At 36.0% G+C, this 27,903-nt stretch overlaps 1 protein-coding gene across 1 annotated transcript in view; it reads left to right on the top strand.

Annotated features, from left to right (window-relative positions):
• Nucleotides 1-16,318: 16,318 nt before the first annotated feature.
• MTHFD2L (methylenetetrahydrofolate dehydrogenase (NADP+ dependent) 2 like) overlaps nucleotides 16,319-27,903 on the top strand; it is a 180,782-nt gene continuing 169,197 nt past the window's right edge. Inside the window, exons 1-3 of the mRNA XM_053700160.1 lie at nucleotides 16,319-16,326; nucleotides 17,700-17,884; nucleotides 25,303-25,425. Coding sequence (XP_053556135.1) covers nucleotides 16,319-16,326; nucleotides 17,700-17,884; nucleotides 25,303-25,425 — 316 coding nt within the window. The remainder of the gene's footprint in view (nucleotides 16,327-17,699; nucleotides 17,885-25,302; nucleotides 25,426-27,903) is intronic.

Here is a 27,903-nt window from a genome sequence, read left to right as displayed (position 1 = left end):
TCTGAGGATCTGAAAAAAAAAATTGCTGCTCTACATAGATGGCCTAGGCTATAAGAAGAGTGCCAAGACCCTGAAACTGAGCTGCATCACGGTGGGCAAGACCATACAGCGGTTTCACAGGACAGTTTCAACTCAGAACAGGCCTCGCCATGGTCGACCAAAGAAGTTGAGTGCACTTGCTCAGCGTCATATCCAGAGGTTGTCTTTGGAAAATAGACATTTGAGTGCTGCCAGCATTGCTGCAGAGGTTGAAGGGGTGGGGGGTCATTCTGTCAGTGCTCAGACCATACGCTGCACACTGCATCAAATTAGTGTGCCTGGCTGTCGTCCCAGAAGGAAGCCTCTTCTAAAGATGATGCAAAAGTAAGCCAACAAACAGTGTGCTGAAGACAAGCAGACTAAGGCCTTGGATTACTGTAACCATGTCCTGTGATCCAATGAGACCAAGATAAACTTATTTGGTTCAGATAGTGTCAAGCGTGTGTGGCGGCAACCAGGTGAGGAGGACAAAGACAAGTGTGTCTTGCCTACAGTCAAGCATAGTGGTGGGAGTGTCATGGTCTGGGCTTGCATGAGTGCTGCAGGCACTGGGGAGCTACAGTTCCATGAATGCCAACATGTACTGTGACATACTGAAGCAGAGCATGATCCCCCCCCCTTTGGAGACTGGGATGCAGGGCAGTATTCCAACATGATAATGACCTTAAACGCACCTCCAAGATGACAACTGCCTTGGTAAAGAAACTAATGGTAAAGGCAATGGACTGGCCAAGCATGTCTCCAGACCTAAACCCTATTGAGCATCTGTGGGGCATCCTCAAGAGAAGGTGGGGGAGCGCAAGGTCTCTAACATTTACCAGCTCTGTGATGTCGTCATGGAGGAGTGGAAGAGGACTCCAGTGGCAACCTGTGAAGCTCTGGTGAACTCCATGCCCAAGAGGGTTAAGGCAGTGCTGGAAAATAACGGTGGCCACACAAAATATTGACACTGTGGGCCCAATTTGGACATTTCTACTTAGGGATATACTCACTTTTGTTGCCAACAGTTTAGACATTAATGGCTGTGTGTTGAGGTATTTGAGGGGACAGCAAATCTACACTGTTATACAGGCTGTACACTCACTACTTTACATTGTACAAAAGTGTCATTTCTTCAGTGTTGTCACATGAAAAGACATAATAAAATATTTACAAAAATGTGAGGGGTGTACTCACTTTTGTGAGATACTATATATATATATATATATATATATATATATATATATATATATATATATATATATTTGTATTTATATGTATATTGCAAACCTATACAGTACCACATTAACGATAAAAAATCTTATTTTTTTTTCTAAAGAGCTAGTAAAACATTTATAGGATTAGTAAATACGGTGTATATTATTAAATATATAAAATGTTCTACACGCGCACACACACACAAAATATATATATATATATATATATATATATATATATATATATACATATATATATATATATATATTTATTGTTTTTAACCATTTACCATTGCTTTGTTTCCTTATTTGTTCTGTTGAATATATTTATTAAAATGCCTAAATAAAAGTCATGTCTTGAGTACATTGTTTAATAAAGAATCCAGATGCTTATTTGCTATATCCGCATGTGCTTCTCTCTGTGCTATACAGGAACAGTTTATATTGACAACCAACAGTAATTAATATTACCTTTATCGTATGTGCTCCTCCCTCTGCCCAATCATAGCTTCAGATTGGTCCCCATTCCTGATCCCTATGCAGGTGAGTGGCTTTATCCTCCTTCCATAGCCCAGGTAGGCGGGTCCCTCACAAAAGCCTACACAATAGCCCAATCCTCCTCAGTCAGTGGGTACCACTGATTATACTGCAAATGATGCACATGATGCTATTTCTGCTGCTGCAGGGTAGCTGATCCATTTATCAGTCCTCCTCCCCCAGCTTTATTCACTCATTCACACTGTTTTCTGTTAGCAAAACCAGTGACTATGGCTTCTTCAATTATCTTTCACCTATTGGGAAGGCCTGGAGCTTCAAAATGCATTGCAGTGACCTGGAGCAGTTGTTGTTACTTACACATGAGATGTAGCAGGTGAGAGCTGAGCCCAGGAATTTGAGCTCTGATTATGAACTTTTAATGCTTGAAACATAGTACATCTAGGGCATAATAATACCACACAGAGTTGTGCTGCCCTATATAGCTGTCATTACTGTGTGTGTACAGCTGTACAACATCAGTACTTGGTTGAGCACAATTTTATTTGTTTAGAATGGCAATGAGGAGATTAGTAGAGCATTTAATTCCATACTATAATAAATCACAGTTCAACATGTGTATCAATTAAAATTTAAACCCAAAGAGAGACAAAGGACAACTGATTTTTTTTAGTTAAGAGTTATAGATGTACTTAGGTTGCTGTAATGGGAATAAAATAAACTATATAGTCAAAATAATTATATCTCCTTAACAAAGCATTGCAGGTTATAACATAACTAATATATTTAGAAATGTATTTGTCTAATGTTACAGTATTTTATCACAACTGCAAATTGAGATGGCTTTCTTGTTATTCTATGCAATGTGTATAGACAGGGGTAATATGTGAGGCATTTTGACAGTTTCATGAAAAGTTCTCCTATTTTCTCATTTACATGACATAGCCATAGTATGGAGATGCTAGCACATTGGCACATTACAGATATAGGTTAGTAATAAGGAATAAATAAAAACAAGTATTATTTCTGTATTTAATAAAAAGGCTATGGTATTCAAGGCATTTGATATTAGTCATTATTTTTTTAAAAATATTTTAGCAGTTAAGGATTGAAATTTTAATTCTAATTTTTTTTTTCTCTTTCGGCAACTGCTATCTTAATTAGAATAGCCTGAAAATGTAGATATAGATAGATAAATAGATAGATATATAGATATAACGATGATAGATAGATAGATAGATAGATGGATAGATAGATACATAGATAGAATGATAGAATGATATATAGAAAGATAGATAGATAGATAGATAGATAGATAGATAGATAGATGATGGATAGATAGATATATTATAGATAGATAGATAGATAGATAGATAGATAGATATTAAATTTCATGTATGGACACAAATCTATTAATACCTTGTTCCTAATAATAAACTGACTCAGTGCCTCCTTCTTTTCATACTAAATCATAAACATGCCGTTCATATCCCCTTCTATAGTACAATCTGGAATGATATATCTGGGAGTGAGTTTATAACTTGTATTGAAGCTTTACTATGGAAAGTAATTATATTATTTAGATAGACATATAGATAAATAGATAGATAGATCTAGGTAAATGTATGATTCTTTGTGTACATAGGTTTACACCATAAATGATATATGTAATGCTAAAATACATTACTGTTAATTTAAGTATGAGTTTAATAGAACATACTATATATATATTACTATTGTCTATTTCTAGAATGCAGTATTTGTTTGTGTACTATGAACTGCCTCTGTTACAGTTTAGTGATCCCTTTGTGATTCAGAAACAGATTAGGGATAATAATGATTTCAGCAGTTGTATTTATTGCAGCTGCAGTTTACCCTTCACACTTCACTAGTTTTAACTGATGACTGCAGTGCTTTAGACCTAAAGCAAGCATGGCCTCTCCATATGGCAGCATTTTTACTATTATGCTGTTCCCATTTAATGTTCCCATTTCTAACATTTTCTTCTTTGTTTTCCACTGAGAAAACTGTATCCTTATAACCTATAATAGTTTAGAGGAAATACTGATATCCATTCATCTTTAAGTGGTTTTAAAAAAGTGATAAAACGGCATTAATAATTGTCCACTATAATTATAATATAAAGATTAATACTGATATCTTGGATTTTCTTTCTTACATTCACTAACATTTAGCTGCATAGAATCTCCCACACACTTCTTTATTGTCTCTTATTTTGTGTCATTATCATTAAGGACAAACTCAAAATTTATTATACAAATATTATGCATATGAAATATTACTAATGGAAATACACTAAGAAATACCAAATGTTTATTCACATAAATGATACATAGATTAACTAAATGTCCTTGATACATTTAGATCAGTTTGTTAATAAAGCTTGTATAAAATAAAGACTACATTATAATTCAAAAACATAGAACATATTTGTGTTTCTAATTTAATTCAATTGGGATTAACTGTTAAATTGCCCTTTAATTGAATCAAACAGTCAGTACTTTGATTTACTAATTTCAGCAGCTAAAAATAAATCCAAATTTATTTCATTTTACTGATAATTTCAACACCTATATTGCTGTGTTACTGTGGGTAAAAAAATATATGTAATTGTAATTAATAGTAAAAATGTTTGTATAAAATTATTTTATATAAGTCATACTACATATATATATATGTATATGTATATATATATATATATATATATATATATATATAGCATATGGTGATTGTATGGTTTATGCAAATATTCAAAAGACCTGCGTAATATATTGTACATGAATTATTTTCATTTCTCGTGTCCTTTGTTGCCCAGTAAAGCAAAGCTCGTGCTTATCGGGATCATTTTGATTTATGAGGGTTAGCACCGTTTCTGCTTCATGATTACAATAATAATTTACCCAGAAGGTAATTGTCTAGAGACGGCATCATACACCAAAAAAAGTACTTGAGTATTATATTATTAACTCAGGAATATTATCCTAAGAGTACATTAAAATTACAACAAAAAAAATACTGTATATATAATATATCTTATTGATAATACTAAGCTATGGAAACTCACATGTGAAATTACTTTTTGTTCATGTTTCGAGCTTTATTAAAGAAATGTATAGGATACAGAATGTAATGAAATAATTCATATGCAAGTAATAACATTGAATTAGGCAGGAAACTAAGCTGTCTATTAAAAATGAAAGTTCCAAGATAAGTCCACAGTTGTAAAAAAGGTACACTTTACTCAAAGTGTGGTGTTTAGAATGTCAATTTCAAATATTTCATAAAAAAGGGGAAGTAAATACTCACACACACACACATATATATATATATAATTTATTCATATATATATATATATATATATATATATATATATAGTATATATATATATATATATATATATATATATATATATATATATATATATATATATTAAAAACAGACATACAATAAATTAGAAACAGTAATTTTACAAATTTAAACGTGGACAACAATCTATGTGATATAAAAATGTTGGGCGTTTCAACTACGTATTTAACTATTGTTTAATGTGGGCTTTGGGAAATATTACTAAATAAAAAAGGAAATACATTTAAACATTTGCCAGTGTGGGTGATGGAAGACATTTAGGGATGGGATTTTCAATGTGTGTTATCATCATAATCTGGTAAAGGTTGGGGTTATTGAAGACCAGATATATGTAATTTACATAGTTCATCAATAATTATATATTTATCTCTGGTATCTCTCACTTGGGTAGTGCTTGCTAATTGGATGGCTACATTTAGACACCAATCAGCAAGCGCTACCCAGGTACTGAACCAAAAATGGGCTAACTCCTAAGCTTACAGTCCAGCTTTTAAAAAAAAAAGTTTCCAAGAGAATAAAGAAAAATTGATAATAGGAGTAAATTAGAAAGTTGCTTAGAATTACATGCTCTATCTGAATCCCAAATGTTTAAGTTTTGACTAGACTATCCCTTTAACCCCTTAATGACTGGACCATTTTTCAATTTTCTTATCCTTAATGACAATGGCTATTTTGGCTATTTTTATATTTCTGCAGTGTTTGTGTTTAGCTGTAATTTTCCTCTTACTCATTTACTGTACCCACACATATTATATACAGTTTTTCTCGCCATTAAATGGACTTTCTAAAGATACCATTATTTTCATCATATCTTATAATTTACTATAAAAAAAATATAAAATATGAGGAAAAAATTGAAAAAAACACACACTTTTTCTAACTTTGACCCCCAAAATCTGTTACACATCTACAACCACCAAAAAACACCCATTCTAAATAGTTTCTAAATTTTGTCCCGAGTTTAGAAATACCCAATGTTTACATGTTCTTTGCTTTTTTTGCAAGTTATAGCTAGGGCAAAAAATACAAGTAGTACTTTGATATTTCCAAAACACTTTTTTTCAAAATTAGCGCTAGTTACATTGGAACACTGATATCTTTCAGGAATCCCTGAATATCCCTTGATATATTTTTATTTAGAAGACATCCCAAAGTATTGATCTAGACCCATTTTGGTATATTTCATGCAACCATTTCACAGCCAAATGCGATCAATTAAAAAAAATTGTTGACTTTTTCACAAATTTTTTCACAAACTTTAGGTTTCTCACTGAATTTATTTGCAAACAACTTGTGCAATTATGGCATAAATGGTTGTAAATACTTCTCTGGGATCCCCTTTGTTCAGAAATAGCAGACATATATGGCTTTGGCGTTGCTTTTTGGTAATTAGAAGGCCGCTAAATGCTGCTGCACACCACACGTGTATTATGCCCAGCAGTGAAGGGGTTAATTAGGGAGCTTGTAAGGAGCTTTTAGGTTTAATTTTAGCTTTAGTGTAGTGTAGTAGACAACCCAAATTATTGATCTAGGCCCATTTTGGTATATTTCATGCCACCATTTCACTGCCAAATACGATTAAATAAAAAAAACTTAAATTTTTCACAATTTTAGGTTTCTCACTGAAATTATTTACAAACAGCTTGTGCAATTATGGCACAAATGGTTGTAAATGCTTCTCTAGGATCCCCTTTGTTCAGAAATAGCAGACATATGGCTTTGGCATTGCTTTTTGGTAATAATAGGGCCGTTAAATGCTGCTGCGCACTACACTTGTAATATGCCCAGCAGTTAAGGGGTTAATTGGGTAGCTTGTAGGGTTAATTTTTAGCTTTAGTGTAGAGAGCAGCCTCCCACCTGACACATCCCACCCCCTGATCCCCCCCTGACCTCCCTCAAACAGCTCTCTTCCCTCCCCCACCTCACAATTGTCACCGCCATCTTAAGTACTGGCAGAAAGTCTGCCAGTACTGAAATAAAAAGCATTTATTATTATTTTTTTTTTTCATACAGTCTGCAGTGATGGATCCCCCCTTACCCCACAACCTCCCTGATCCCTCCATACATCTCTCTAACCCTCCCCCTCTACCTATTTGCCGCCATCTTGGGTACTGGCAGCTGTTGTACAAAGGACTCTGTTGCTGTGAATAATTTGTAAAAAGGACATTATTATATAAATGCTGTAAAATTCCGATTATCCTAATTTTTTGAAGGTATAATCTAGATTTTATTAAAGACACAGAGACGAGTATTTTGCATATCTTTCTTTACTACTCATATGCAGCCATTTAAAGAATAACAATATATTAAAACAGAACAGATATAAGAATGACAATAAGTAGCTGAGATGAGAGCTAACTTATAAATGCAAGAAAAATGTAACCAATCAGAGAAGGGACATGACTATAAACTGACCAATATGCAGTCAAACCTCCTCTTTCTTAACTGATGCTCACAAAGAACAAAATATTTAGAATCACAAAAAGTCCAAACAGTCCAAAACAACACAAAATTATAAATGAAAAGGAACTGAAGATTTGATTGAAGAAACTCTTGGAACTGAAGAATTTGATTGAAGAAGGAAAAGTTGTCTGGGATCCATTTGATAATTGACGATCCTCTTGAATTGAAGGTATAAATCCGGATATGAGAAATGGATTATATTCAGATGGAAACTGTTAAAGACAAAATATATTAATAATATAAATACATCCAAAAGGGGGGGGGGTATAACAACATATCTGGGGTGGGAAAATACTCATCTCTGTGTCTTTAATAAAATCTAGATTATACCTTCAAAAAATTAGGATAATCAGAATTTTATTACAAGACCAGAGACTCCTATTTTGCAAGTTTAAAGCATATTAAGAAAATAAATTAATTGAGGCATGTTGAATGGGTCTGAAATAAAAGTCAGAAGACCAATATGCCGCACTCAAAATTTGTTGGAGAGGGGCAGATTTTATAAAGGCCTTCGAAGCAGCAGAACCTCTGACTGAATGAGCCGAAAAAGAGATCTCAATTCCAGCTTCTTTCAAGACCCATTTAACCCATCTCGCAATGGAAGTAGAAGTGATAGGAGCATAAGGAGGAACAAAATAAATCAAAAGTTGATTAGTAGAGGGTTTTCTGAAAGTTAAGGTTCTTGATTCATAAGATTTCAGACATTCAACCACACAAAGAGAAGGTTCGGAAGGAAGATAAGGATAGAAAATAGAAGTAGAAAGAGTTTTAGTTCTTCGGGATAGAAAAAAGGTAACTTCCTCAGGAGAATAACGTTTAGAATTCCAATCTAAAGCTTTAACATCAGAAACTCTTCTAAATGAAATTAAACAAAGAAGAGTAGCAAGCTTAGAAGAAAGTTGTTTTAGGGATAAAGAAACATTATCAGGCCAGGATTTAAAAAGAGAAAAAATTAGATTGACATCCCAGAAAAATACATGTTTAGGGACTGGAGGACGTTTCAATCTGATGGCCTTGAGCACCCTACAAATTAAAGGGTGTTTACCAACGGGAAAATTATTAATCAAATTATGTCTGGCATAAATAGCTGAACAATGAATGTTATTGGTTCTGTAAGCTAGACCGGAATCAAAAAGATGAGACAGGTTATTGATAATTTCCATTAAATCTGAAGAAACGGGATCCAAGTTTCTCCACAACCACCAGCTAGACCATTTAGACCAGGCGGCGAAGTAGCATCTACAAGTACTTGGGGCCCAAGACTCTTGAATGAGAGATTTAGCTCTTTCCGAAAGGCCTCGGAGAGTCCAGGGTCCCCTGAAATCATCCATGCCACTAGGAGAAGAGAGCTTTGGAGAACTAGACTGTGACAATTGCCCTCTGGATCCGTGAGAAGATGAGGAATGGAAGGAAACAGGATTGGGAGATTGATGGACATCTCCAAGAGAGAGGGGTACCATGACTGAGTCGGCCAAAGGGGAGTAACAATCGTTAAGCATAGAAGATCCCTGAGAACAGTTGAAATTGTCCTCAGAATCATAGAAAAAGGAGGGAATGCATAAACCCTCTGGAGAGGCCATAGATGAAGAAAAGCATCTATGGCCACTGCCAGCTGAAGTAGAGAGGAATCTGAAAATTGGTCCTGGATGCAAAAAGATCCAAACAAAAGGGACCCCTGAGAGATTGGAGAGAGAGAAAAATGTGCCTGTCCAATTTCCAGTCGCTGAAATCCGTCAAATGACGAGATCCCCAATCCGCCGCTGAATTTGATTGACCTGGAATATATTCTGCTCTGATCAAAATATTCCTGTCCAAACAAATATGAATAAAATCTTTGGTTATATTGGACAGATCTCTGGACTTGGTGCCTCCCAAACAATTGAGATACTGCACCACAGAAATGTTGTCCATACGTAGGAGAATGGAAACTGGAGAAGAAAACTTGGAAAAACTTTTGACTGCAAACGAACCAGTCAATAATTCTAAACAATTGATATGAAAGCATTTCTCTTCCAGAGTCCATTTGCCACCTGTGATGGAAGGACCACAACGAGCTCCCAAGCCTGAAAGACTGGCGTCGGATTCGATAATGAAATCTTGCCAAAAATGACTCTTCTATTCCAAGCTTCTAAATGAGAAAGCCACCAGGAAAGCTTGTCTTTGGCTTCTGAAGATAGAGAAATCAAATGAGAGTAGGAAAAACCTTTTCTCAAATGAAGGATTTTTAGTCTCTGAAGTTCGCGATAATGTAAAGGAGCAGGGAATATAGCCTAAATAGAGGATGATAGTAAAACCTACCATTCTGGCTATAGTCCTGTTTGGAACCGAATCTTTGGATAAAGTTTTCAAAATTTCTTTCTTGATGTTCTTCACCTTGTCTGAAGGAAGACTCAAGGTAGAAAGAACTGTATCTATTTGGAATCCCAAGAAAATCAAAGATTTGGTAGGGAGAAGAATTGACTTCTGTTTGTTCACAATAAAAACTAATTATTCCAATAAGTAAATTGTGGAAGAAAGGTGATTCTGAAGAGAGAGAAAATCCTGGTCCATAATTAAAATGTCCAAATAAATTATCAGATGAACACCCCGAAGTCTCAACCAAGCCACTACAGGTTTCAATAATTTGGTGAAAATCCAAGGAGCGGAGTACAGGCCGAAAGGAAGGCAGGTGAAATTCCAAAGTTGGCCCTTCCAACGGAAAGTTAAATATTTCCAATGTTCCTGGGTGATTGGCACAGTTAAATAAGCGTCTGTGAGATCCAGACAAACCAACCAATCATTTTCTCTCAAACATTCTCTTAGTAAGTGAATGCCTTCCATTTTGAAATGATGATAAGCAACATAGGCATTTAGGGATTTAAAATTTATAACTGGTCTGAATTGATTGTTTTTCTTTTTGACCAGAAATAAGTTGCTTAAAAAGATATTGTGAGGTTGAAGAACTGGGAGAATTGCTTTTTTGGAAAAAAGGGTTGAAATTTTGTTTTGGACCAGAATTTTGTCATCTTGAGAAAAATGAATAGGCTGAGGAAGTTTTATTTGGATAGGATGAGAAATTAATTCTATGTGAATGCCTGATACCGCTTGAAGAACCCAAGGGTCTGAGGTAATTGAAACCCAATTTTGGGTGAACAATGCGATTCTGCCACCAATTCTGTCTGAGGATAAAAGAGCATGGCGAAGAAATAATATATTTACATGGAGCTTGTCTTGCTCTTGCTCTGCCCCTGAAACCTCTTTGATTCCATGTATGTCCTCTTGATGGGAAAAAGGTAGTAGTTGAGGGCTCTTGGAAGTTCCTTTGGTACTGGGACTGGAATTGGGGAGGATAATGGGACTGATGGGATTGGAAATAATGAGACCTGGATAAGAAAGGCTGACGGCCGGGAAAGCGGCCTCTGCCTCTCCCGGCCCTGTCGGAGAAATTCTGATTGGGGTAAAAAAAAATCTTTACAGAGGTCTTAACTTTATTCAGGTTGGAAAAGGTATTGACATACTGATTCAATTCTTTTAGAAAACAGTCCCCAAATAAAAGACCATTATTATCCGAGGCAATATCATTAGAGGCAAAATCACATATTTTTGGGTCAATTTTACGTAAAATATTGTGTCGGCTTTCAAGGGACATAGCTGTATTAGTGTTGCCCACAAAACAGAGGAGTCTTTGGACCCATTCCCGTACAACATAAGGATCCAAAAGAGAATTCTCTGCAACTCCAAGTTCAGACATTTCAAATAATTTGGTTAAGGGACCCACATTATCAAGTAGTTTATCTTGACAGATATTCCACAATCTGTCAATACCCTTTTTTAAATTATACCCCGGGGCACCAATACATTTTAAAACTTTGGGATCAACTTCGGGAGTGAGGGCAGCATTTTTGGGAAGTAGGGGGTGAGGGCATTCCGCTCTCATTTTATTTCGGGATTGTTTCTTTAAGGGTTTACGTAACTGGAAATCTATGAATTTTGCTACATCTATTGATTGACACCATTCCGATGAGCGGGGATGATGTAATTCATCTGGATTAAATATCGGGTTACCTAGACAGTCAATAAATTCTTTTTCTTCCTCATTAAAAAAAATTAAAAACTTAGACATTTTCTTATTTTTCTTAGCAGCTGAAGAATAATTAGAATCATCAGAATCATAAAAAGAATCTTAATTGATGTCAGTATAATTATCTTCATCTGAAAAATAAGAATTTGAGGAAGAAATTTTTTCAAAAGATTTAAGATTAGATTTTGATTTTGAAATTAAGGTAGAATCCCCCATTTGGGTACCCTTGGGGTGTAAGGTTCTTTTTACAGCGGTTTTAGTTCCTTTGCTGTGAGGAAAATATGTGTCAGAAAGTAACTGAGGGGATTTTGAAATAAGTTTTTTACTTGCTTTAAGAGCAATAGATGGATGTTTTCTTTTTAGAGCCTTTTTTGTTTCTTTTATACCCATTAATGAGGTCATTTTGTTAAATAATTTGTTCATAGATGAATCTATCATAGTTTGCAAAGATTGTGCAGTTAATGGGTTAATACCTTCAGGAGTTTCAGACATTATAAAAAATTAAAATATTTAAATTATACAATAGTTGAAATAATTCAATAATCCATCTGATTTGAGATAATTTTGGGTAAAAAATACCATACAAAACACTGGTATTATATATGGGAACAAATATTTTGCACAGAATATATTTTAAATATTATTGTAATAAACTATTATTTTCTGCCACAAGACGGAGGCAAAGAAAATAATTAATACTGAAAGTATTGAATGACAGATGAACGTAGTGGAGAAGAAAGCAACCGAATTGCAACAAAGTTGTACTTCTTCCCACCGGAGCTGTAATGAGGCATCTCTCTCTCACGTCAGATGGAGAGGGCGGGAAAAAAACCTCAGGACAGCCCCCAAAATGGCGGCACAGTCGCACGCAACAAGGAGCACAGATAGAGAAGTGGCCGAAAAACAGCTGACAGGAAAATCAGACCAAAGCAGTAAGTAACCAACGAAACTGAAGACCGGGAAAAAAGGTTAAACATATGATAAGAGTGAGATAGCAAAAACGAAAGGGAAATAATAATGAAAAAATGAATAAATAATTCAAATAATAATAAGGAAATAATAATCGAAAGTACAAAGAAAAAAATAGGAAAAAAACAAAGAAAAACAAAATAAGCAATAAAACTAATTGAAATTTAATAACAATATATTCCAAGGAAATAATTTAATGACTTATCTCATTGATGAGCAGCAAAAGAAAGAGGAGGTTTGACTGCATATTGGTCAGTTTATAGTCATGTCCCTTCTCTGATTGGTTACTTTTTTCTTGCATTTATAAGTTAGCTCTCATCTCAGCTACTTAATGTAATTCTAATATCTATTCTGTTTTAATATATTGTTATTCTTTAAATGACTGCATATGAGTAGTAAAGAAAGATATGCAAAATAGGAGTCTCTGGTCTTGTAATAAAATTCTGTGATGTGCTGCAGAGAATGGATTTTCCCTGCTGAACGTTAAACTGCCTGTTTTGCTGTTTCAATAAAACCCTTGAAACTACAGTGGACTGTCCAGTGCTGCATTTGTGCCCTAAAAGACTATGGTGTAAAGTGTTTCCTGTTACAATACATACATATACATATTTAGACGTATATGTATGTATCTCTATGTTAAAGCCTTTTGCAGGCCTTTTTTTCCTAAAATTTGAGACCTCATATCTTTGAGCCCTTTTTTATGCAATATGGTTTTTTTTTGTGTTTTTTTAGACAGTGTAATTATGAGTGTAATAGTACTATACAATGATTTTTTTATGTTTTTAGTGCCACTTTTTTGTCTTGTGTAGCTGTTAACCAGAGCTCTGAGGTTGCGCTAACCCATTGCACGTTAAAGGGACAGTCAACGCCAGAATTTTTGTTGTTTAAAAAGAAAGATAATCCCTTTATTACTCATTCCTCAGTTTTGCATAACCAACACAGTTATAATAATACATATTTTACCTCTGTAATTACCTTGTATCTAAGCCTCTGCAAACTGCCCCATTATTTCAGTTCTTTTGGCAGACTTGCATTTTAGACAATCAGTGCTCACTCCTAGGTAACTTCACGTGCGTGAGCTCAGTGTTATCTATATGAAACACATGAACTAACGCCCACTAGTGGTGAAAAACTGTCAAGATGCATTTAGATTAGAGGCGGCCTTCAAGGTCTAAGAAATTAGCATATGAACCTCCTAGGTTTAGCTAGGAGAACAAAGTAAAATTGGTGATACAAGTAAATTTGAAAGTTGTTTAAAATTACATGCCCTATTTGAATCATGAAAGTTTTTTTGGACTTGACTGTCCCTTTTAATACAATTGAGCTCAAACAAAACTTTTATTTTCAACTCGTAATACATACGCTATTTCCGATGTACACAAAGAGGCGTGATAAACCCCTTATCTCTCGCACACAACAGTTAGAGTGCCACTAGTAATCTAGCTCATAGTAAGTAACAAGTAGAGTTGTATTAAATAGTGAGACTGCTTTTATATATATATATATATATATATATATATATATATATATATATATATATATATATATATATATATATATATATATATATATATTAATGTATTAATGTATTAATAATTCATCTTCTATTACTTAATGTGTGCAGATGATATGTGGAAGAGCCATTTTGATTAGACATGGGGGCCTAACAAATAATTCATTAAATATATCCTGGTAAAGTACTGGGGAGCTGCGCTGCTAATACCACATACAGGATTGATTGTATGGAAGGTGCAGGGTAAAGTTTCAGAGATGTCACTCACATGGTGTTGAAAAGGAAAAGCTTGGAAGGGATCTGGCCATGTCCAAGTTGGCGACCATAACTACAACAGTTTTTACAGCTTCTACGCACAACTGTTTCCAAAAACAGACACAACCTATTTCAGAGGGCCAATTCACACTCCCATGGTTTCCAGAGTACTGTCTTTTAAGTGATCTCTGCTGTATAGAGCAGCTTAATGGATCATCATGCTCTGGAGAATCTGCCACCATGATCTGCCCCATGTTTAATTACTTTTACATGTATAGTAGGGATACCAAAAGCAATATTTAGGGGTTTCCCTGCAGCGTATGGCTTGTCCTCTTTAGCAGAAAAGTCTCATTTCACCAAAACAAAACCAGATCCTATATTTGCTGCGGAAAATACCTACACACTCTTACAATTCCTTCCTAAATCCACTCACCCTACAGGTAGAAGATTCCAATCCTTGTATTCTGAAACCAATCCACCAATGGGGCTCTTAGAGGTCATGTATGTGACCCTTTAAATGATATTGGTTGCACTTCAGATGTTTAAAAAAACATTGATAATTTTTTGTATTATTATTATGAATTGGGTATTTTTTATTTGTTACAATATATGGTTCTTTTTTGACATACATTGCAATAAAATATACAAATTGATGTGTAGTTTAGTTCAAGCACCATAGCCTTGTTTATTCTGTTCTCTGTTTCTGACAAATTATTTATTTAAAAATGGAATTTTAATTTTCTAAATAAAATATCAACTTGAAAAAGAAACATTATCTGGTTTATTAAAAAAAATTAATAAGAATAGATAGATGATAGATAAATGGATACAAAAAGCTATATTCAAGCAAATAATTTAAATATGTACTATAATAAAAGCTATTTTGACAGTAAATTCCACTGTATGATTATTATTTTATTACTGTTCTTTTTTTAAAGGCAAGAATTTCAACCAAACAGAAGCAGAAGATATATCCTTGGTGGACACCAGACTACAAGGTTGAGTAAGGACCAAAATATATATTTCAGGCTGTGTAGATACTAATTTCCCTGGTTTTGTTATTTTATGTCGCAATATTTTAGTTTTAGTATTTAGATTACATGATGATTAATAGGAGTATTTGTGCCCACACCGTTAAGACTATAGCCTAGAGTGGTAAAACTAAGGGGTCAATTCTCTAAATCTCTTTATTTCGTAATTGTTGAATAGATTTTGCAGCATACTCTTACAATTTGTAACATAAAAATTAGGAAGGTTGAGTGACATACTACAAATATTCTTTTAAAGATTGTAGCAACTCAGTGGATAGCCACTTTTGGCTCTTAAAAGATAGTAGAGACTGCTATTCAGTCATGACTGTTTATGCATTTGTGCAGGATGATGAGTACCCCCCCACACACACACACACACAATTTGTACCACAGATAAAAAAGGTTATTACTGATATATGTATTTAGTAGTAAATGGTTAATCAGTTATCTGTGTGCTTTGTAAAAGAACATTTATAGTGGATGTGTGTGTGTGGGTGGAAGGAGTTAAAGGGACATGCCACCCACATTTTTTCTTTTATGGTTTAGAAAGAGAATGCAATGTTAAACATCTTTCTAATTTACTTATATTATCTAATTTGTTTTATTCTCTTGATATTCTTTGATGAAAAGCATATCTAGATATGCTCACTAGCTGCTGATTGGTTGCTGCACATAGAAGCCTTGTGTGATTGGCTCACCATGTGCATTGCTTTTTCTTCAACTAAGGGTATTTAAAAAATGAAGCAAAATAAATAATGGAAGTAAATTGTAATGTTGTTTAAATTTCTATTCTCTATCTGAATCATGAAAGAAAGATTTTGGGTTTAGTGGCCCTTTAATCATTTTATTCTGCATGTGTCAGAAAGGGGTTAGTTTCCCTTATGCATGTGTGTTAAAAAAGAGGTTAATAATGGCTCTGTATGTGACACAGAGTGTTAAACACTTCTTGTAGCTCTAGCAAGAGGGTATTAATCACTGCTGTCAATGTGTGACTGTTAGTAAGATATTAAAGGGACAGTAAAAGTAAAAAATTAAGTTTACATAATTCTGTGTTATGTGACACCTTAAAAAACAAGTGATTTACCCCAAAAGAGGTATAATTACCTTACGCTCCTCGCCAGCCTCTTATGATTGTTTTTCTCAAAGCATGCCACAGCCGCACTGTCTTATCACAGCAAACCCGATCGCACCATTGAATTAAATGTAGTGTGCCCATGAGGGACTTTTGAGGGGGAAAAAATCACTTAGAAACCATGAAAAAAGGAAGAAAAAAAATACCCCCAACCTTAAACACATAACACAACCATAATAGAATTACTCACTTTTTGACTGTCGAGTTCTGAGCATTACAAAACATTTAGAATGTATTATGTTCATATACGGCCTCCCTGATTAATATAATTCTAACTTTTTTCCTGCAATATGTAACAAATACATAATTCATAAAGCTTTTACCCACAGACACACACTCACCCTCAAAGAGGAATATATATATATATATATATATATATATATATACAGTATATATCAAGATTAAAGGGACAATCTACACCAGAATTTTTATTGTTTTAAAAGATAGATAATCCCTTTACCTATTTCCTAGTTTTGCATAACCAACACAGTTATATGAATACACTTTTTTCCTCTGTGATTATCTTGTATCTAAACCTCTGCAAACTGCCCCCTTTTTTCAGTTCTTTTGAAAGACTTGCATTTTAGCCAATCAGTGTTGACTCCTAGGTAACTCCACATGCATGAGCACAGTATTATTTTTATGACACACATGAACTAGCACCCTCTAGTGGTGAAAAACTGCAAAAATGCATTCAGATAAGAGGCGGCCTTCAAGGTCTAAGAAATTAGCATATGAACCTCTTAGGTTTAGCTTTCAACTAAGAATACTAAGAGAACAAAGCTAAATTGGTGATAAAAGTAAATTGGAAAGTTGTTTAAAATTGCATGCCCTATCTGAATCATGAAAGTTTATTTTAGACTAAACTGTCACTTTAAATTGCTAAAAAAAATGACATGTGCATCTCAAGTTTCATGAATTTTTTTGTCTGTTATCAAACTTGTTGGGGTTAAGGAGTTAGCATAAGAACTGACCAATAATTCAACCTATAGTCACAAACATGTACCATTGTAAGGCTGAAATATTGCTCTATAGTTATCACAGTTCCAGAATACATGTAAACATTTTTTAACACAGTTTTACTAGTCTTTTTTTAAATGTTATTTATATTCTATTTTCTGTACTGTGGTCCATTTTAAACTTTTATTATTTACTACAGGACAAAGGCAACAATTATCTCAGGAAAAGCACTTGCGGCACAAATACACAAAGAAGTTCAGAGGGATGTGGAATCCTGGTTGTCTCTTGGAAATCAAAGACCACATCTTAGTGTAATACTAGTGGGTAACAACCCTGCAAGTCAGACATATGTAAAGAACAAGATAAAAGCTGCAAGCTCTGTAGGTAATGAGTTCCTAAAAAAACAATTAATGATATGACTTAAATGAAACTGAAAATGTATCATGTTTTTGTCCTTTTATTACTAAATTATTCATAAAATATCAAAATAAATATAAAATATACGTTGTAATCATGTTCTGTGTAAATTAAATATATTTGGCTGCATTACTCAGGAATAAATAAATCCAACCGTAATTGAGGATTTATTATTATCACTGATTTGAATAGCAGTTACGTATTTTGTAGTCCAGAGTGCATCATCGGCAGGGTATCAGATACCTGACACATATACAGTACTGTGCAAAACCTAATGAATGCACATCTCTAGTAAGAATGCTTTCAAAAATAGAAATGTTAATAGTTTATTTTTATAAATTACCAAAATGCAAAACGAGTGAACAGAAGAAAAATTTAAATCAAATCAATATTTAGTGTGACCACCCTTTGTCTTCAACATGGCATCAGTTCGTCTAGGTACTCTCATGCAAAGTCAGGGATTTTGTAGGCATATACATCTAGATTACAAGTTATGCGCTAAACCCGGTGCGTAACAATTGCTAAAAATATAGCGGTATCGCAATTTCCATAGCGCTGCCATTACAAGTTACAAAAAAAACTTCTTGTGCTGTGCAATAAGCTCCATACCGCACAAAAGCCAAGTCCTGACTTGACGTGCTTGTGCACTTTTTCCCACATAGACACCAATGGAGAAAAAGTGTTAGAAAAAAAACTAACACCTGCGATTGCGGAATGGTGATGGCTATAACGCAATCCCTTATTGATGTCTATGGAGACAAGAAAGTTTATTATAAATCTAACACCCTAACATAACATTGCCTTCAAAACAGCATTAATCTTATATCTATCTATCTATCTATCTATCTATCTTCTTCTAGGTAAACTTGCACACAGTTTAGGAATTTGGCAGGTAGGTTGTTCTTTTGTGGATTTATGCATCCTCATGTAATCCTAGACAGACTCGATGATGTTGAGATCAGGGCTCTGTGGGTGACATACGACCACTTCCAGGACTCCTTGTACTTTTAAACTCTGAAGATAGTTCTTTATGACTCTGGCTGTTTCTTTGTGCTCATTATCATGCTGTGGGGTAGATCAGATCTCTCCCATGATGGATAAGTATCTGCCTGTAATTTTCAGCACTGAGAAGACCATTAATTCTGAGCAAATCCCCAACTCAATTTGAAGAAATACGGCTTCATACTTGCTAGGAACTTCATGTCAACATGATTCATTGTTGCATGCAGAAACTTATTCTTGTAATGCTCTCCAGATCTTTGATGAACAAATTGTCTTCTGCTAAAGCCAAATATTTAAACTTTTGACTCATCAGTCAAATGCACCTGCTGCCATTGTTTTGCAGCCCATTTCCTGTGTTTTCATTTATAGTTAAGTTGCTTAGCTTGCTTTCCCCACTGGATGCATGGCTTTTTGGCCACAAATCTTCAATGAATACCACTTCTGACCAGGCTTCTCCAGACAGTAAATGGGTGTACCAGTGTCCTACTCGTTTCTGCCAATTTTGAGCTGATGGCACTGCTGGACATCTTCCGGTTGAGAAGCGAAGTAAGTAAGATGTGTCTTTCATATGCGGCACTAAGTTTCCTTTGCTGACCACTGAGTCTACGGCCCTCAACATTGCCAGTTTCTTTGTGCTTCTTCAGAAGAGCTTGGACAATACAACTAGAAACCAGAAAGAACTTGCTGATGTAGTTTAACCTTGTGTCATGTTGCTGGTGTATGACTTTTGACATTAAACTGTCTTCAGCAACCTCCCCTTGTTAGAAGAGTTTGGCTGTTCCTCACCCAGTTTTATTTCTCTTACACCGCTTTTTTTTTTTGCAGTTAATGATTGTGTTTATACCTACATATTAAAGTGGTGATCATTAGCACCTGTTTGGTATAATTGTTTAATCCTGCACCTGACTATAACCTAGATTACAAGTGTTGCGGTATGGCTATACCGCTGAAAAATTGTCCTTTGCAAGCAGAATAGTCAGCTCACCCATATTACAAGTCGCGGCGGTACGGCTATACCGCTAGCGTTTTAACCCTATACCGCAACGATCCATCCTGCACTAAAAAAATGGCTTTTGAATGTGGAATATTCCGTTCACCTGTATTACAGGTTGTGCGGTCTGGCTATTCCGCTAGCTTTATAGCTTATACCGCCATGATCCATTCCGCTATCAAAGGCCAGCATTGCAAATACTGTAATAAACCTATTAACCCCTTATCTGCTGCCCCTGACATCGCCAACACTAAATAAACCAATTAACCCCTAATCCACCGCCAACCCACATTGCCAACACTAAATTAAAGTATTAACCCCTAATCCGCCACCACCTCATTGCTAACACGTAAATAAAACTATTAATCCCTAATCCACCACCGCCCACATCGCAAATACTAACCTAAACCTATTAACCCTTAAACCGCCAAATACTCACATCACAAATATTAAACTAAACCTATTGACCCCTAAGCTACCAAATACCCACATTGCAACAAACTAAACTATTAACCCCTAAACCTAACATCCCCCTAACTTTAAATTAAACTTCCAATATAATTAACTTAAAATAAGTAAAAAATTACCTGTGAAATAAATAAAACCTAAGCTTAAACTATAAATAAAACTAACATTACTATTTAAAAAAAAAAAATAAAATATACCAAAAATAAAAAAAACTAAATTACAAAATTAAAAAAATCCTAACACTACAAAAAAAACCAAAAAAACCTAACATTACAAAAAATAACAGGCTAGAATTACGAAAAAAATCAAAAAATCTAAGATTACAAAAATAATAAACAAAATTATCCAAAATAAAAAAATTAAACCTAATCTAATACCCCTATGAAAACAAAAAAGCCACCCCAAAATAAAAACACCACCTAATCTAACACTAAACTACCAATAGCCCTTAAAAGGGCTTTTTGTAGGGCATTGCCTTGAAGAAATCAGCTCTTTTACCCAAAAAAATACAAATTACCCCCTAACAATACCACCCGGCACCAATCCAACCCTCCAAAATAAAAAAGACCTAACTCTAAAAAATCCTAAACTACCTATTGCCCCTAAAGAGGCATTTGTATGGGCATTGCCCTTAAAAGGGCAATAAGCTCTTTAGTCCCTATTAAAAAACAAAAAAAAAGCCCTAATCAAAAAAAAAACAACACCCAAAAAACCCAAAAACCTAACCCTAACCCCGACAAAGGTACTCACCATTCCTGAAGGCTGGCGGTGAAGGTACATCTTTCAGGTGGATTCATCTTCATCCATCTCGGGGACATCTTCTTTCTTCATCCCCGTGGCGCGGAGCGAAGGTAGCATGGAGCGGAGCTGGAACGGCAACCAAGCAGACATCCAGCGTGGAGGGTCCTTTCCATGCGTTCGTCCGCCGCACACTGAAGATTGAATGCAAGGTACCCGTTTTATATTGGGATCCCTTGCACTCCTATTGGCTGAAATTTTCAGGATGAGAGCTACTTAAATCCTATTGGCTGTTCAAATCACTTTGCTCCGCCTGAAAGAAGATGGATGTCTGGACTTCAGTAATGGTAAGTACATTTTTTGGGGTTAGTGTTAGGTCTTTGTTTTTTGTAATAATAGAGTTTTTTTTCGTTGTGTTAGGAGTTTTTAATTTTGTAATTTTTTTTTATTTTTGCTCTATTTTATTTTTTTAAAATAGTAATGTTAGGTTTATTTATAGTTTAAGCTTAGGTTTTATTTATTTCACAGGCAAGTTTTTATTTATTTTAAGGTTGTTAAAATGTATTTTTAATTTAAAGTTAGGGGGGTGTTAGGTTTGGGGCTTAATAGTTTAATTTAGGTAGTCGTGATGTGGGTGTTTGGCGGTTTAGGGGTTAATAGGTTTAGTATTTGTGATGTGGGTGTTTGGCGGTTTAGGGGTTAATAGGTTTAGTTTAGTATTTGTGATGCTGGTCATGGTGTATTAGGGGTTAATAGTTTTAATAAGGTGTAAGTGATGTGGGGGTTCAGTAGTTCAGGAGTCAATAGCTTTATTTAGTTGTTTGCAATACGGGTGGGCGGCAGATTAAGGGTTAATCATTTTATTTAGGTGTTAGTGATGTGGGGGGGTCAGCAGTTCAGGGGTTAATAGGTTTATGTAGTTGTTAGCAATGCGGGTGGGCAGCGGATTCTGAGTTAATAATTTTATTTAGGTGTTAGTGATGTAGGGGGTCAGCGGTTCAGAGGTTAATAGGATTATTTAGGTGTTAGCAATGTGGGTGGGCGTCAGATTAGGGGTTAATAGGTTTATTTAGTGTTGGTGATGTCGGGGGTGGGATTTTAGGAGTTTAATAGGTTTATTTAGGTGTTAGCAATGCAGTGGGTGGCGGTTTAGGGGTTAATATCTTTATTTAGTGTTAGCGATGTTGGGCACAGTGGATTAGGGGTGTTTAGACTAGGGGTTTATGTTAGGGTGTTAGATTTATAATAAACTTTCTTGTCTCCATAGACATCAATGGGGAATGCGTTATAGCGATCGCCATTCCACAATTGCAGGTGTTAGGTTTTTTTCTCCATTGATGTCTATGGGGGGATACGTGCACGATCACGTCAAGTCAGGACTTGGCTTTTGTGCGGTATGGAGCTTATTGCACCATACCGCACAACACAAGACGTTTTTTTGTGACTTGTAATGGAAGCGCTATGGAAAGTGCGATACTGCAACATTTTTAGCGTTATTTATGCACCGGGTTTAGCGCACAACTTGTAATCTAGGTGCATATGCCTACAAAATCCCTGACTTTGCATGACTGTACCTAGACAAACTGATGCCATGTTGAAGGCAAAGTGTGATCACACCAAATATTGATTTAATTTAGATTTTTCTTTTGTTCACTTACCTTGCATTTTGCTAATTGATAAAAAATAAACTATTAACACTTCTACTTTTAAAAGCTTTCTTACTAGAGATGAGCATTTGTTTCATTACAAATTCAAATTCATCAGTAATTCAAATTCATCAGTATAAATTTGTTTTCTTTAAATTCCCTTTAAGGGGGTAAATTCTTACCTTTAGTGCTGTTGACAGTCACGCTTACCAAATCCTCTTCATCACAGAGGAGGCTTATCGCGGGGGCTCCATTAGTGCAGACACTGGGAGCCATCGTGCTAAGTCTCCTATTAGTGCAGCCACTGTTCTGTGAAGAAGAGGCATAGGTTAGCGTGGCTTTTCATCAAGCTAAAGATAAGTATAAAGCTACTGGTAAATTTACAGTCATATAACGAAAGTTAATGTAAATATTCTACGAATATTCAGTGTTCATTTAGTTTAAAACAAAGTGAACACTGAATAGTGCAGCCAATGAATATTCAGGGAAACAAATTCCCCTGAATATTTGTTTACAAAAGATTTGGACTATCCAAATTTTTGGTATTGCATATCTCTAATTCTTACTCAACAGCATTTTTTCACACCTGCCTGAAACCTTTGCACAGTACTGTACACCCAAGACAAACAGGGTTACTTTAGAGACCATACTGGAGTCATTTGCACATCATCAGACATTGGGGCCCATTTATCAAGCTCCGAATGGAGCTTGTGGGCCCGTGTTCCTGGCGAGTCTTCAGACTCGCCAGAAACAGCAGTTATGAAGCAGCGGTCTAAAGACTGCTGCTCCATAACCCTGTCCGCCTGCTTTGTTGAGGCAGACAGGAATCGCCGGAAATCAACTCGATCGGGTACGATTGGGTTGATAGACACCTCCCTGCTCGCGGCCGATTGGCTGTGAGTCAGCAGGGGGCGGCGTTGCACCAGCAGCTCTTGTGAGCTGCCGGTGTAATGTTAAATGCAGAGAGCGTATTGCTCTCCGCATTCAGCGAGGTCTTGCGGACCTGATCCGCACTGTCGGATCAGGTCCGCAAGACCTTTAATAAATAGGCCCCATTATCAGGCTTGTAAATTAATCAGCTAAGGTAAAACATTCTGGGTGATGACTTCAGAATGATTAGTAGATGATATTACTGATTACTTCACAAGCATGAACACCCAGTGAATTACTCTAGAATCATCTCATTTAAATATTTTGGCCTGTGGGCATACTTCAGGATGGCTTCTAATTACTAGTCTGGAGTTATCAATTACTTCAGAATTACTCCAGGAAGATAATCTTTTTTAACTAGGGCATACTTTTGCACTTCAGGATGGCTTCTGATTACTAGTCTGGAGTTATCGATTACTTCCGAATTACTCCAGAAGGATCATCCTTTTTGACTAGGGCATACTGTTGCACTCTTGATATTTGAGTTGGTAATGATAATTGACAAATGAGAAGGAGGGCCCAGCTCTTACAAACTAGAGGTTTAAGGAAGAATTAGACAAAATATGTAAGGGGTGAAGTGTCGGTGAAAGGAGAATTGTTTGTAGTTGCAGCAATAATAAGAATTGAAAGCAGGAAGCTTATTCGGATGGGGTATGGAGACATGAAAATTTGTAAGAGGGTATCTTGTAGGGGTGCTTGTACAAAATAGATTTGAAAGAATCTTTGAGACATGGGAGACAATCAGAAAAGTGTGGCAGAGAGTTCCACAGATTAGGTGCAGCATAAGACAAAATCATGGAAATGGAGTGGCAAGAGGGTTTGATGGCGGATGGTAACTGTAGGAACAGGGAGATCAGCAGGGCAGTTTTAGTTGTAGCTGAAGATGTTTGTGATATCACAGTGCAGGGAGATATATAAGTAAAATATTTTTAATTTAAAGGGATGTGAAACCTAAAAAATGTCTTTCATGATTAAGGTATAGAATACAATTTTAAAAAGTTTCCATTTTACTTCTATTATCAAATTGTTTTCGCTCTCCTGTTACTCTTTGTTGAAGAGATGTCTAGATAGGTAGCGCGCACAGGTCTTGAGCACTACATGACAGGAAATAGTGCTGCCATCTAGTGCTCTTGCTAATAACATTATTGCAAAACTGCTGCCATATAATACTGCAGACACGTGCATACTCCTGAGCTTTCCTTCCTGCTTTCCAAGGATAACAAGAAAACAAAGAAAATTTGATAATAGAAGTAAATTGGAAAGTTCATTAAAATTCTATGTTCTATCTGAATCATGAAAGAAAAATATTGGATTTCATGTCCCTTTAAATCTGTCTAGGCAGTGGCCTACCAGTATTTTGTGGACACAGTCATGACAGGAGAGTTGGGCTGTGAGTGAACAGTGACTGAGTTTTAACAAAATACAAAGAGAAAGAGGTAGCTTCAAGATTAGAAGTAAATAAGAACGTTTCTAAAAGTACTTGCTCTTTCGGAATCATTTTGACTTCTAAGTCCCAGTTGCGTTTTAGACAGCTGCCGTGACCCAGAGAGATACTATTCAGACCTTAGTCTGTGTACCAATGATTTAAAGAAAAATCTACTGTTTTTCAGGAATTTCAAGTGAAGTGATACTGAGACCAAATAATATTTCCCAAGAAGAAATATTAAATGTTATAGCTAAGTTTAATCAGGATGCCAGTGTGAGTGGAGTCTTAGTACAACTACCTCTGCCAGGTACGTATACTACATTATGTATAGTGACATTAGGCTAGAGTCAATAGTGCTTGTTTGGTATGTTAACTTCTTCTAGAACCCTTTGTCAAATAGCTATTTTGGAGATTCAATAATCAAAATATATCATTTGAAACGCAAAGAGGGGCTAAAGGGGGCTAATTGCCCCTCTCCCAGAATTGTGTTGCTTAAAGCTAAGCATAAGACCAAATTTGAGTGACTTTTGTTTAAGCCAGGAATTGAAAGCCCTGTAGATCCTTAAAGGGATAGTAAACACCAAAAATGTTATATTTTAAAAAGAGAGATAATTCGGATTATTATAGCCTTGGTGACTAAATAATCTAGATTGTATTAAAGACAGGAGTCGAACATTTTATTTATAAATCTTTACTGACTTACAAAACAGCAACAAAGAACAAGTAACATAGAAACAAAAACAACCAATCAGCAACGAGCAGATAATATAATCCAACAGCAACAGGAAATAGCTTTCTCTTTTCGCTGCCGAACAGAAGAAAGTCTCAACATAAAAAGGAAATGGACACCAAGAATCCATTTCAGATCTGTCTGATGTCTGTGACAAAGTCTTTTACACTGAAAAATAAACAAAGAGAGCGGTAACACTGCTACCAAGAAGGAAAACCCTGAGGAAAACAAAGGTTAACATAATCAAATAAAATTCACATCAAAAGACTTTTTTTTTTTTTTTAAACGGGATGGGAAGAGGAGGGAAAATATTCTTTTATAAAATCTAGATTATTTAGTCACCAAGGCTATAATAATCCGAATTTTATGGCAAGACAGGAGGCTTCATATTTTATGCATTTTTAACGCCCAGAAAGGACAGACTGGAATGCGTGAAAAACTGGCTTGAAATAGAACTGAGAAAAAGTTGAGGCAGAAGACCAATCTGCCGCCGACAATAAATCTTGAAGAGTGGGCCCAAATTTCTGACAGAGTGGGCCCCAAAAGATGAGGAAACTCCCGCCTCCAACATGAGCCATCGGACCCAAAAGAAATCAGGAGTGGGCCCGTCATAGATCCATGAAGGTCTACAGTCCTGGACAAGTATGTTTTAAGGCAAAGGGCCACACAAATTTGGGGATCAGACGGAAAATAAGGATAAAACAAAGATTTTGAGGATGATTTAGTCCTGCGGGAAATGGAAAAGGAAATTCCCTCAGGGGAAAAGGAGATGGAATGAACATCCAGGGCCCTGATGTCAGAGACCCGACGAAAAGAAATCAAGCAAAGCAACCTGGTCAATTTAGTGGATAACTGCTTAAGGGAAAGAAAAGAGTTATCGGGCCAATCTCTAAGAAAAGAGAGAACCAAATTGACGTCCCAAAGACTCGAATAGCGAGATTGGGGGGGATTCTTAAGATTAATGGCCTTAAGAAGATGGGAGACGAAAGGATGTCTGCTCGCAGAGGCACTCTCAAAGGAAAGATGTCCTGCCGAAATGGCTGAACGGAACAGATTGATCGTGCGGTAAACCTAACCTTGCAAAAAAAGTTTGGTAAGAAAATTTACGATCATGGGAGGAGAGAAAGAAAAGGGATAAACATCCCGTCCCATGCACCAATGAACCCAGACTGCCCAGACTGAAGTATAAGATTTCCTAGTACCTGGGGCCCAGGATTCACACAAGAGGAGGGAAGCCTCTCGTGAAAGGCCCTCGGAAGACCAGGATCCCCTGAAATCTGCCAAGCCAGAAGGTTCAGGTGGCCCTGGATCAACAGAGGATGCGGCCGATTCAGGGAGTCCACAAGGAGATTGGGAAGGTTGGGAAGTAGGCGAGGAGGGGCCGAACACATCTCCAGAAGAGGAGCAAACCAAGATTGGGCTGGCCACCAAGGAGCAATCAATGTCAGGAGACATTGAAATCGTTGTACACTCCAGGTAGTCCTTGCCAGAAGAGCAAAAGGAGGGAAGGCGTAAGCCCCATGGGGAGGACAAACTTGCAGAAAATCGACCACTCCTTTGCTGTCTGGGAGCCAGCTGAAAAATCTCGCTAACTAGTGGTTGGTCCGCCATGTGAAAAGATCCACTGAAAGTGGTCCAAAGATGCGACTGATCTCTAGAAAAACTTGACGGTTCAAAAGCCAGTTGCTGGGATCCCTCCAATGGCAAGAAAACCAGTCTGCTGTTAAGTTGAAAATGCCGAGAATAAATTGGGCGCAGACAGAAATCATGCATTCCAAACAAAAGCAATAGAAATGGGACGTTAAATTTGAGTCCCACCTTGATATAATGGACAGCTGAAAAATTGTCCATTCGTAATAGAATGCAGCAATCAGTAATATTTTTTTAAAAACTGTGAACGGCAAAGGAGCTGGCCAATAATTCCGAGCAATTTATGTGAAGGTTGGATTCCTTCACTGTCCAAGGGCCGCCGGTAGAGGATGTCCTACAAGAGGCACCCCAGCTTAAAAGGCTCGCATCAGAAGAAAGAATGAAATCTGGGGAAGATCCGAAAAT

This window comes from Bombina bombina, chromosome 2 (assembly GCF_027579735.1).
Source record: "Bombina bombina isolate aBomBom1 chromosome 2, aBomBom1.pri, whole genome shotgun sequence".
NCBI lineage: Eukaryota > Metazoa > Chordata > Amphibia > Anura > Bombinatoridae > Bombina > Bombina bombina.
Note: the sequence above shows the minus strand (reverse complement) of the source record. Positions and strands in the feature narration are given on the sequence as shown.